Source organism: Colobus angolensis, unplaced genomic scaffold, assembly GCF_000951035.1.
Source record: "Colobus angolensis palliatus isolate OR3802 unplaced genomic scaffold, Cang.pa_1.0 Scaffold301, whole genome shotgun sequence".
NCBI lineage: Eukaryota > Metazoa > Chordata > Mammalia > Primates > Cercopithecidae > Colobus > Colobus angolensis.
The window spans coordinates 3,284,501-3,297,756 of NW_012116278.1; the positions used below are offsets into that span (position 1 = coordinate 3,284,501).

The 13,256-nt window shown below is 46.3% G+C and overlaps 1 protein-coding gene across 2 annotated transcripts in view; it reads right to left on the reverse strand.

Moving 5' to 3' along the window:
- The window catches only part of LOC105517537 (chromosome unknown open reading frame, human C9orf91), a 31,565-nt gene extending 19,126 nt beyond the window's left edge, over positions 1–12,439 (reverse strand). Inside the window, exons 1-4 of one of the 2 annotated variants that reach the window (XM_011950084.1) lie at positions 11,890–12,439; positions 4,683–4,792; positions 2,159–2,266; positions 934–1,083 (exon numbers count right to left, since the gene is read on the reverse strand). In XM_011950084.1, coding sequence (XP_011805474.1) covers positions 934–1,083; positions 2,159–2,266; positions 4,683–4,792; positions 11,890–11,995 — 474 coding nt within the window. In that variant the 5' untranslated portion in view covers positions 11,996–12,439. Of the gene's footprint in view, positions 1–933; positions 1,084–2,158; positions 2,267–4,682; positions 5,006–11,889 lie in introns of both variants that reach the window. The other variant, XM_011950085.1, reaches the window with a different exon arrangement.
- Positions 12,440–13,256: the final 817 nt, after the last annotated feature.

The window sequence follows — 13,256 nt, forward strand, 5'->3', positions numbered from 1 at the left end:
GAAAGAAAGAAAGAAAACCAACAGTTTTCTCTAGTGTAGTGACTAAGAACATGGCTTGGAATCTGAGGCCCTAGCCTTGATTTCCAACTCTGGCATTTATGAGAAGCATGGCCAGGGCTACTCTTTGAGCCTGAATCTAGGGTTCCTCAACTGCAAAACAAGTGTAACAGTGTCTACCCAGATTTAATGTCAAGGGATGTAACGAGTTAACGTATTAAGCATTTAACAGATGACCTACTACATATGATGTGCTCAGTACCTATTAAAAGACAGACACTGAAGAGACAGAATACAATTAAAATCATACATCAATTACCCAGTTGGGAAGTATCCACCTCCTTTCTAAACATGATCAGAAACCAGAGGGCCCAGGGTTTGAACCCTGGCTCTCTCACTAACAGTGGGATCCAGGACAAATTACCTAACTCTCAGACCACCCACCTTGCCTCAAAGGTCATTGCTGGGATTAGAGACATGACTGTCAATAGAGCACCAGGTCGGCATCTGCCCGTCACAGGAGGGAATAATGTAAATTACCTCTCCCTAGAGGTTAACTTCAGGCACCTTGTGCTGCAGGGTGGGTTCAGTAACCCTCCCTTGTTCACAGGGCTGTTGTGAGTACCCAGCGGGAGGAAATGCATGAAAGGGCTCAGTTAACTGAAGTACTGTCAGGATATGGGCTATTAGTGCCCTCCTCCCACATTCTCAAAACACAGCTTGCTTCCAGAAAAACAATCCACAGGGATTAGACAGTAAATGCAGAGAGGACAATCACATATACGATTTGATTTCCTTTAGTCACTGGGCTTATGGGCTAGTGTGAATTTTCATGGCCAGGGAAATTCTTCGAGGGAAGCAAAAGAGAAAAATCTGATTCTCACGCCTGCACCGCCCCTCTGGAGGGAGCGTGGCAGGGATCTCCAGACATCTCACCTTCTTCTGCTGTCTCTCAAAGACCAGCACAAGAGTCAGGGTCAGGCTCACCGCGGCCAGGGTCACGAGCAGCATGCCAGCCCAGTGGTTCCCTAAGGCAAACATCTGACTGGTAGAGTAGATATTAGCCCACACCACCACGTAGAAAACCTGCAAGATGCCAGACAGAGATCATGGTCAGGAACTTCAGTCCTCACATAAAGCAGCTCCATTCAAAGGGACACCCTTCAGACACCACTGACACCCTCCTTGGATTCAGACAGCCCACAGCACAGTAAGAGAGTGATACAGACATCTAGGTCTGTGAGAATGAGCTCATGTTCCTTGTTTATAAGCAAAAAGAGACAAAAAGGGTTAGTAGCTACCCCTAATCCTTATTTACCTTAATTTTAAATAAAACAGAAAAACGCAGGTGTATCCAAAGTGAGACAAACATCAGTTCAAAGACTACAATGATCCTTCAAGTACTACATGGCTTTGGACAATGTATAACTCCTCTAAGTCTCAGCTTCCTCATCGGTAAAATGGGGATAATAACACCTATTTCACAGCATTGTAATAAGGGTTAAGAAGGTAACATAAGTAACAGCCCAGCACTTACCAGGTAATGAATCAATGCTGGTTCCCACCCTTTTCCCTTCTCCCTGGAAGTGGGACCTGGGAGTCAGGTGTGCTATTTGACCATTTATACATACAAAACAGCAGCAAATCATAGTGCTTCTGAGCACAGACACTGAAACCAGACTACCTGGATTTAAATTCTGGCTCTGTCATTTATGTATGTAAGTGTTTATATGTACCAATATGAAGATGTATATTTTTTATATTATATATACAGATGTGTATACACACATACGTACAGCTGAAATAACCCATCTGTTGAGCAGATGGGGAAACCAAGTTCCGGAGAGGAGGAAAATCTTGGCCAAAGCCAGATATTGAGTCCAGAGCCTGGGTGGATCTGCAGACTTCCAATCCCAAGCTCTGCCCACAGTAAACCCTGACTCCCATCCTTTATGCAAGGACCTAGTTACAACTCTCTCCCAATAAATTTACTGTGATCCCAAATCAACGTCCATATGTGCTGCTCATTTCCAGGCACCTGGGTCAACAGCCCCCAAGCCTCTGACCCACACCAGCAGGCTCCAAGACACGGTGCTGAATTTGGTGGTGCCACAAGCTGTCAGTGCCACAAGGGTCAGTGTGCGGGCCACCTCCCCCTTACCACAGCAAAGGCCAGCCGCATAGGCCTCGAGTTGTAGATAATATATCTTCTCACTTGGGGCTCCAAGAGAGCACTCTCAGCCAGGCTCCTATACTGGTCGGCCGGGACCTGCTTGGAACCCAGGGAAAGAGATCAATTAGCCGCAGGACAGCCAGTTTCCAGTTCATGTGACTATCATGTGGAAGGGGGATTAGGCACATCCTGGGCTGTCCCAGAAGCCGAATGAGGAGCTTGGAGCACTGGAAGTCACATGGTGCAGCTCTCAGCTCAGGGAAGGAACAGGCATCACGACATCTGGAGAAGGATCCACACAGCCTCAGACTCAGCACCTTGCAGCAGACACAGGGTAGCCTGATGGTTAAGGCACAGGCCCTGGAGTCAGACAGCCCTGGGCCCAAACTCTGGCCCTGCCACTCATGTGCTGTGTGACCTGGAGCAAGTAACCCCACTCCTCTAAGCCTCAGTTTTCTCCTCTGTAAAATAAGCATAATAAAAGTATCCACTTTGTAGAACTAAGGTACATATTAAATGAGATAATACATGTACAGTGCTGAGCAAAGGGCCAGTCCCTCAGTGAACACTCAATATAGAGTTGCCATTATCAATACTGCAATATCAATATCTATTAATGCGGTCCAAAAGACTGAACACTCACATCTTCCTGCCCAAACAAAAGTGTCTATAGAATATAAAGGCCCTGTGAGAGTAGACCTAAGAAAACAGAACTTAACCATTAAAATTATATTTAGGCCAGGCGCAGTGTCTCATGCCTGTAATCCCAGCACTTTGGGAGAGCAAGGTGGGCAGACTGCTTGAGCCTAGGAGTTCAAGACCAGCCTGGGCAACATAGCAAGAGCCTGTCTCTTTTTATAACAATAAAAAAGAAGGCCAGATGCAGTGGCTCACGCCCGTAATCCCAGCACTTTGGAAGGCCAAAGCAGGCAGATCACGAGGTCAGGAGTTCGAGACCAGCCTGGCCAACATGGTGAAACTCTGTCTCTACTAAAAATACCAAAATTATCTGGGTGTGGTAGCACATGCCTGTAATCCCAGCTACTCAGGAGGCTGAGGCAGGAGAATTGCTTGAAGCCGGAAGGCAGAGGTTGCAGTGAGCCGAGACCACACCACTGCACTCCGGCCTGGACCACAGAACAAGACTCTGTCTCAAAAAATAAATTAATTAATTAATTAAGTAAAATAGGAAAAAAAATTATATTTAGGAACACAGTAGAACAAGATGTAAACTGTTCACACATAAGAAAACCCAATCTGCCAGGCGCAGTGGCTCATACCTGTAATCCCAGCACTTTGGGAGGCCGAGGCGGGCGGATCACTTGAGGTCAGGAGTTCGAGACCAGCCTGGCCAACATGGTGAAATCCTGTATCTACTAAAAAATACAAAAATCAGCCAGCAGTGGTACATGCTTGCAGTTCCAGCTACTTGGGAGGCTGAGGCATGAGAATCACTTGAACCCAGGAAGCAGAGGTTACAGTGAGCCCATATTGTGCCACTGCACTCCAGCCTGAGCAACAGAGAAACACTCTGTCTCAAAAAAAAAAAAAAAAAGAGAAGTAAATTCTAAAATCTTCAGGTTAAAATTAGCAGTATATCTTCCCTATTTGTAATTAATCCTTAATCCTCCTTGGCTAGCACAGGAAAGGCCTGACCATGTTGGGGGCTTTGGGAAAAGAGTAAAACCCATACATATAGGTACTTCATAACAATAATAGCTACAATGTATTGAGCATTTACTATATACTAGAGACAATGCCAGGGTTCCTCAAGAATTATTGCATTTAATCCTAACAAAAACCCTTTGTAATAGGTATCAATATTATCCACATTTACAGATGATAAAACTGAGGCTCAAAGAGGTTAAGTCACCTTCCCAAAGTCACATAGGTAGTGAGCATCTGAGCTAAATCTGTATCCAGTTCCACAGGTCTGTAAGCCTGGCCTCAAATCACTATGCTTGAAGGTACTGCATCATTATCTAATGAATTCATAAGCACCTTCCTTGGTATATGCAGTTCCCTCTCCCAAAATGCCCTTCCTCCTCTCCACCCAGCATATTCCTATTTATTCAAGATCCCAGATCAAGCATCTGCTCCTCTGCAAAGCTTTCACAACTACTGCCCTCTTCCCCCAGGCAAGTTTCTCACTTTCTCCTGTGAATGTCTTCACTGCCTATGCATTCCTCTCCTGTGGCATTTATATGATACGGTCCCGATTTCTCCCACACACGTCCATCTCCCCCGCTGGGATCTGTGTCCTGTCCACCTCTATTATGTTTAGCCAGTTAAGTGCCTGGCACAGAGTGGGCACCCAAAAAATACACATTTGTTAAGTGAATTAATTGGGAAGAGAGGAAAGAGAGAGCAGTTCTAACACGCCTTCCTTATATACCCTATAATAGCTGGCACAGAGTGTTTCATAAAGATTTTGTGAATAACTGGATGAAAAGATACATGGATGAATGGATGAAAGAGAAAATGGTAGGGATTCAAGGAAATCAGCACTCACCTGAATGCCCCAGGTTTGCAGTTGCTCTTCTGCGGCTCCCAGGTCGAAGGAGATGGGTGCACAGGTATTGTCAATCCGGAGAACAGTGAGGACCTGGCCATTGTGGAGCTCTGGAAGCAGACCAGAAGCTTCATCTGGCTGAGTGATAACCATACCATGCTTGTGGGGTGAGTCCAAAGCCTGATGGCATCACATCTCTGGCCGTGAGAACCTCCTCGCAGCAAGGAGGGACACTGTGACCATCCTCAGATCCTCTTGAGAAAAGGACTGGATTTGACTGGGAAGCCCCAGGAGGCAGAATTAAGGCCAGAGGGAGGAGGCTACTAGGACCACAATGTGAGACCACATAAGGAAGAACTTCCCAAGAGCAAAAGCTGTCCCCACAAAGAATAGGTATTTTTTTTCCCCACAAAAAAATGTTCCCCAACACAAGGAACATTTAAACAGAGAATTAAAAACTACATTAAGGGGGGTGATGTAGTGAAGTGGACCTTGATTTCAGCACTGCAAAGGATGCTCAGCTGAATAAGTTAAATTCCCAATAGGCTCAGAGAGTCTAAGTAAGAAATAACTGGTCACAGTAGGCAGAACAATGGCCCCAAAGACATCCACACCCTAAACCCCAGAGCCTGCAAATATACTGCCTTTCATGGCAAAGGGCGGAAGTAAGGGGGCTCATTAGCTGGCCTTTAATAGGGAGACTATCCTGAATCATCTGGGTGGGCCCCATAAAATCACAAGGAACCTTAAATGTGTAAGAGGCGGACAGAAGTAGAGTCAGAGGGAGGTGTGACTATGGATGAAAGGCAAGGAGGCATGTGGCATCAATCGCTTTGACCATGGAGGGAGAGGGCCATGAGCCAGGGAATGTGGGCCCCAAGGGGCTAGACAAAGAAAGGAAATGGATTCTCCCCAGAGTGTCCAGAAAGAAAAACAGTCCTGCCAACATGGGGATTTCGGCTCAGTGAGAGCAGTGTCAGACTTCTAACTTACAGAACTATGAAATAACAAATCTAGCTGGGCGCGATGGCTCATGCCTATAATCCCAGCACTTTAGGAAGCTGAGGTAGATGGATCACTCGAGGTCAGGAGTTCGAGACCAGCCTGGCCAACATGGTGAAATCCCTGTCTCTACTAAAAACACAAAAATTAGCCAAGCGTGGTGGTGGGTGCCTGTAATCCCAGCTATTGGGGAAGCTGAGGAAGAAGAATGGCTTGAACCTGGGAGGTGGATGTTGCAGTGAGCTGAGATCGTGCCATTGCACTCCAGCCTGGGCAAAAAGAGTGAAACTCCATCTCAAAATAAATAAATAAATAAATAATCTGTGGTTGGTTTTTTTGTTGTTGTTATCATTGTGTGTTTGTGTGTGGTTTTTTTTGTGGTTTTTTTTTGTTTTTTTGGTTTTTTTGAGACAGAATCTCTCTCTGTCACTCAGGCTGGAGTGCAGTGACATGATCTCAGCTTACTACAATCTCCACCTCCCAGGTTCAAGTGATTCTTGTGCCTCAGCCTCTCAAGTAGCTGGGAGTACAGGCATGCACCACCGTGCCTGGCTAATTTTTGTATTTCAGTAGAGACATAGTTTCACCATGTTGGCCAGGCTGGTCTCAAACTCCCGGCTTCATGTTATCTGCCCGCCTCGGCCTCCCAAAGTGCTGGGATTACAGGCATGAGCCACTGCACCTGGCCCAAATCTGTGGTTTTAAGCCAGTATGCTAGAGGTAACTTGTTATAGTAGCAATAGAAAACTAATACACTGACTTACTGGTAATCCCTCCTACATATGGCTGTAACACACTCAGCATTTCACAAGCATAAAATATGTGTTTATTCCCTCAGAAAACATGCATCAAACCAGGCTGCTCCAAACTGCTTACAAAGCCACCGCCTTCCAAGGGTGGGATGAAGCCAGACCATGAGACCAGCTGGAGAGAAGAAAGGTCTGGACTGAAAACCACTCAAGGCCAGGGAGGAATGGCAGCAGCACGTAGCCAAACCTACCTGCCCGCAGATCCAAGTAGAGAAACTGGACAAAAGGATCGAGAACTCCTTGCACCACAGTACAAGGCCCTGTGAGCCACTGGTCAGCAGCCAAGAGGTCTGGGGGTTGGGAGAGATTCCAGCCCTGGGATTCTAGGTCCCAGGTTTCAGCCACGCACTGCTGAGGACTGGATATTTTGGCATATTCTCTGTGGTTGCTGCTTAGACAATGAGGCAGGACAGAAGGGATTAAAGCATAAGTGTGTTGTCTGCTGGCCCAAAACACCTGTCACCCCAGTCTAGCTCTGAACAGTACTTGAATCTTCAAAGCCAAATGACTCACTGTACTTTCCTGGAAATTCCTGGCCCATCCAAACCCTCTCTCTCTCCACTCCCCCAGTGCATCATCAAGTCCTGCCAACTGGGCAAACAAAACATCTGTCCACTCCGTGCCCTCCTGGCATCCTCACCTCTCCCTTGGCCCTCTGCAGTAGCCTACTAAGTGGCTTCTGCTGCAAACCTACCTTTACTTCTATGATGCATCTTCCACACAGTGGCCAGGGTGCAGATCAGATGATACCAATGCCTTGAGTAAAACTTTCAATAGCTTCCTAGTGCTTTGCAAAAGCCAACCGTGTTACCACGTTCTTCCAGCCCTTAGGAAAACCAGCCTCCCGCCAGACTCAGCTTGAGCCCCTCAGCCTCGTTCTGTGTCTCACCACACCAGCCTCCTTCACTCCCTGAACACAGTGTTCTCCCCCACCCCAGGGCCTTTGCATATGCTATTCCTCTCTCTAGAACATGTCTACCTAGCTTCACCCAGTTACAGCCCATGCATCATTTGTATCCCAGCTCGATTCACTTTCCCCAGAGAGACCTTCTTGACACTCTAAACTACTAACTACTAACTGATTAAATCCTCTGCTAAACCTGCCATAACTGATGCTCTTCTCCTTAATACTCCCCAAAGCTAAATACCTATGTATGCAATTATTTGATTACATATGCATGAAATTACTTGAATAAAATCTATCTGCTCCGCCAGACTATACACTCTCGCATTGGTTTGTTCATCACTGAATCTCCTAATCTGATACAAACAGGAGGCACATTAAATACACGTTTGGTGTATAAACAAATTAATAAGCTAGGAAAAGGTTCTTTTTTTTTTTTGAGACAGCATCTCACTCTTGTCACCCAGGCTGGAGTGCAGTGACACTAACACAGCTCACTGCAACCTCCACCTCCCAAGGCTCAAGCAATCCTCCCACCTCAGCCTCCCAAGTAACTGGGATCATAGGCATGCAGCACCACACTTAGCTAATTATTTTTAATTTTTTATTCTGTAGAGACGAGGTCACTATGTTGCCCAGCCTGGTCTTAAATTCCTGGATTCAAGCAATCTTCCCATCTCAGCCTCCCAAAGTGCTGGGATTACAGGTCTGAGCCACTGCACCCAGAGAGAAAAAGGTTCTTTTTTCATACCCCGGGATATCATCTCTGATCTCAAGGGTTCCATAGAATTCTAAATTCTACATCCTGCCAAAAAGACATTTATTTTGCTTTTTCTCTCCCTCTCTTTTTTTTTTTTTGGAAGTGGTGGGGACAAGGAGGCGAGGTGGTGAGGTGGTGAAAACACAAGCTAGATAGCTTTCGAGTTCAAACTGGAGCTCGGCCTCTCACTAACATGGTAAAGTTGAAGAAGCAACTTAAACCTGTTTCCTCGCTTAAAGGATGCACACATTCACTGCAGAGGACTTCACAAATAATTAAGGTGATAAAAATAAAGTTCTCAGCACAAGATGGGTACAAAATAACTAGCTGCTATTTTCATAATTCAAAAGCAAGCTTGTCACAATTCAAGTTATAATCAAGCAACATTTATTTATTTGTGTTTTTAAAAGCAAGCTTGCCACAACTCAAAATTAAAATCAAGCAACATTGATGTATTTGTGTTTTTACCCTCCCATCCTTTGTTCCAGAAAGGATTTAAGGTGGCTTCATAAAAACAAAATATGAAAAGATAAAACTGACCAGGCACAGTGGCTCACGCCTGTAGTCCCAGTACTTTGGGAGGCTGAGGCAAGTGGATCACTTGAGCCCAGGAGTTTGAGATCAACCTGGGCAACATGGTGAAAAACCCTGTCTCTACAAAAAAATACAAAAAGTTAGCCAGATGTGGTGGCACATGCCTGTAGTCCCTGCTACTCAGGAGACTGGGGTGGGAGGATCCCCTGAGCCTGGGAGGTCAAGGCTGCAGTGAGCCAAAATCATGCCACTGTATTCCAGCCTGGGCAACAGAGTGAGATCCTGTCTCAAAAAAAGTCAGTAAGTAATTAAAACCATAAAAATATTTTCTTTTTTGAGATGGAGTTTCACTCTTATCACCAAGGCTGGAGTGCAATGGTGCGATCTCGGCTCACTGCAACCTCTGCTTCCCAGGTTCAAGTAATTCTCCTGCCTCAACCTCCTGGGTAGCTGGGATTACAGGTGTGCACTCCCACACCTGGCTAATTGTTGTATTTTTAGTAGAGACGGGGTTTCACCATGTTGGCCAGAATGGTCTCGAACTCCTGACTTCAGGTGATCCGATCCACCCGCCTAGGCCTCCCAAAGTGCTGGGATTACAGGCATGAGCCACCATGCCCAGCCTGAAAATAAATTTTCAAATAAGCAAATGAGGAAAACCAGACAAAACAAAAAGAAAGGCAGACAATAAGAACAGGTTCTGGGTTGCTTGGGATTCATTCATGATTTCATTTCATCCTCTAAGAGCCCCCAAAGCTCAGTACCATCAGCACGGAAAAGAAAACTGAGCCTCTGAAAAGTGAAGAAACTCCCTTGTAAACTCCCTTGAAAATGAAAGTGAGAACAAGAAGCGACAAGGGAAGGTAGTGCACAAAATGCAGGCAGTCAAGCAGACCAGCTCTCCACTCCACAGGAAGAATGAAAACTCCACTTTGATTTGGACTCCACGTATGGAGACTCAGAACCATTCCCAGGTCTAGTTCGTTGTACACTGAATTATGTGTTTGCCCAAGCAATGCAAAGATCTTTTGGGATGTCTTTGTTTGCCTTTTGAACCAAGAGTTCCTGGATTCTTTGCAATACCAGCTCTCATCTGTTCCTTAAAGTGAGAACAGCAAGTCCTCCACTTAAAAATACTTGTTTTTACACCTAAGCTAAGAAAAGCTACCAAAGAAAAATGTGTGTGTCTGTGTGTGCGTGTGTGCATGTGTGTGCATGCAAGCACAGAGGGGGCAGCAGTTGCCTACAAAGGAACAAGAACTGACGTGCCAAAAATCAGTGAAGCAATGTCTTCAAAGTTCTGATAGAAAAATTATTTCATTCCATCTTGTTCTACTACTGTGTACACACTACTTTCCTTACATATATACACACACAGTGCTTTCCTAACAACAGTAGTAATAAAAGAAGCCTTTGTTTTTAAGCAGTCAAATTTCAAAGCCTCTAAAAAACCCTTCACATTCCTGTGGACCCCCACAATTCTGGATGCTGTTTCCCCTTGCCCATATCCAGCTACTCATTAATTCTTTCATTCAACAAAATATTTATATTGAGCATCTACTATGGGCCAAGGTCTGTGCTAGGTACAGTAGATACAGGGATGAAAAAGAAACCACTTCCTTCAGGGAGCTTACACTCTAGTGAAGAAGCCAGACTTCAACACTTTATACATAATTATTTACAGACTATGATAAATGCTAGAGGGAGAAACAGGAATATGTCAGAGGGTCCTGACTTAGGCTGAGCCACCAGGAAGATTCTTCAAGGAAGGGATATTTGAACTAAGTTTTGAAGGATGAATGGAAATTCCTTTTTTTTTTTTTTTTTTTTTGAGATGGAGTCTCACTCTGTCACCCAAACTGGAGTCCAGTGGTGCGATCTTGGTTCACTGCCTCCGCCTCTCTGGTTCAAGTGATTATCCTGCCTCCCTAGTAGCTGGTACTACAGGTGCCCACCACCACATCCAGCTGATTTTTGTACTTTTAGTAGAGAAAGGGTTTTACTATGTTGGCCAGGCTGGCCTTGAACTCCTGACCTCAAAGTGATCTGCCTGCCTTGGTCTCCCAAAGTGCTGGGATTACAGGTGTGAGCCACTATCTCTGCTGGATGAATAGAAATTCATCGGGAGAAAGGAGGCAGGGGAAAAGCACAACAGGCAGAAGGAAACACAGGTGCAAATGTCCTGAGGCAGAACAGCACAGCAAAGAACATGAAGACAGGCCTTGCAAGCCGATCCTGACAGGTCTTCACGCTATGCCCCATGGGAAACACTGAGCAGAAAGTGACATGGTTGGACTAAGTGCGTATTTTAAAAAGATATCTGGGGCCAGGTGTGGTGGCTCACGCCTGTAATCCCAGCGCTTCGGGAGCCCGAGGTGGGCGGATCACCTGAGGTCAGAAATTCGAGACCAACCTGGCCAACATGGTGAAATCCCATCTGTACTAAAAATACAAAAATTAGCTGGGCATGGTGGTGGGTGCCTGTAATCCCAGCTACTCAGGAAGCTGAGGCAGGAGAATTGCTTGAACTTGGGAGGTGGAGATTGCAGTGAGTCGAGATCATGCCACTGCATTCCAACCTGGGCAACAGACTGAGATTCCATCTCAAAAAATAATTAAAAAAAAAAAAATTTAAAACCTCTGGGCCTCATATCTGTAACCCCAGCATTTTGGGAGGCCAAAGCCAAAGGACTGCTTGAGGCCAGGAGTCTGAGACCAGCTTGGACGACAAAGTAAGGCCCCATCTCTACAAAAAACATTTTTAATTAGCAGGATGTGGTGGTGCACGCCTGTAATCCCAGCTATTCAGGGGGCTGAGGTGGGAACATTGCTTGAGCCCAGGAGTTCGAGGCTCCAGTGAGCTATGATCACGCCACTGCACTCCAGCCAGCATGACAGAGCACCCTGTCTCTAAACAAGTAAAAATAAATTAGAAATATAAATAAATAATAAAGAGCTCTCTGGCTGCCATGTAGAGAATGAATGGAAAAGAGAAGACCAACAGGCAAGCTTCAGCAGGGGCTCAGCAGAGAGGGATGGTGGCTTGGTCTAAGGCCAAGAGACAGAACTGGTAAAAATGACAGAATGTGGCCTCAAAGACACCTCCCCCTGACCTTACCTAAAGGAACTTCTGTGCCCTGTGAGTGCAGCTCAGCATGAGGTAGAAAGGGGGTGGAAAATGAAAGGTTGTGATCTTACCTTGCCCCCAGCCGGGAGGGCTCCCTCCAGGCAGGGCACTCCAGCCAGGGGAGGAGGGGGGCAACGGGCCAGCAGCCCCCGGGTCCACCTGTGGTTCACAGGCCATGGCAGGGTGCCAGCTGTTTCTACTTCCCCTTCTCAGAGCTGTGGTTCATTCTGGAGCAGCCAGCTCAGCATCATATGCCTTCAAAAAACAGCACAAAAAAGAACTTCAGGCCTGGGACTGGGCAAGATGGGCTTCCTAGGGTCTCTCTCCAGGGCCAAAGTCACCAAAGGCCAGGGAGAGCCACCCAGAGTCTTCTTGCCAACTTTGGCCTTTCTGAAAATGCTGAGAAAAATTCCCAGGAGGAGAAGGAGGAGGAAGAGAAACTAAAACCCTCCAAGGCCCAAACTGAGAACTTCCCTTCTGGTCTTGGGTCTCCTCCAGCTCAGGCACAGCCAAGGGTCCACAGGGTACTCAAGAGCTGACCAGGCCCCACTGCCAGGCAGCTGGGATTTCTGTTCCCTTATGGAGGATGCCCCAGGCAACCAGGCACAGGATAGGTATATTCATTACAGGGAGTCTTGTTTACACACAGGATTTCAAGTAGCTTCCCGTAAGACACTGCAAAATACAAATTTAAAAAAACAAAAAATCAGGCACGGTGGCTCACACCTGTAATCGCAGCACTTTGGGAGGCCAAAGTGGGTGGATCACCTGAGGTCAGGAGTTTGAGACCAGCCTGGTGAAACCCCATCTCTACCAAAAACACAAAAATCAGCTGGGTGTGGTGGCGCATGTTTGTAATCCCAGTTAGGAGGCTGAGGCAGCAGAAGAGCTTGAACCCGGAAGGCAGAGGTTGCAGTGAGCCGAGATTGCACCACTCCACATCAGCCAGGGTGACAGAGAGAGACCCTGTCTCAAATCAAAAACAAAAACAAACAAACAAACAAACAAAAATCAGATGGTAGGAAATATAAATGAGTAAGAAAAGTAGGCTGACCACAGTGGCTCATGCCTGTAATCCCAGCACTTTGGGAGGCCGAGGAGGGTGAATCACCTGAGGTCAGGAGTTTGAGACCAGCCTGGCTCTGGCCAACATGGAAAAACCCCATTTCTACTAAAAAATACAAAAATTAGGCCGGGCATGGTGGTGGGCACCTGTAATCCCAGCTGCTTGGGAGGCTGAGGTAGGAGAATCACTTGAACCCGGGAGGCAGAGGTTGCAGTGAGCCGAGATCACATCACTGCACTCCAGCCTGGGTGACAGAGAGAGACCCCATCTCAAAAAAAAAAAAAAAAAGCAGTGACACCTGTCATGGGTGTTTCCTTGATGAGAAACTGAGTTTCCAGTGCCACTCCCTCCAGCGGCAACCTGCACATTTAC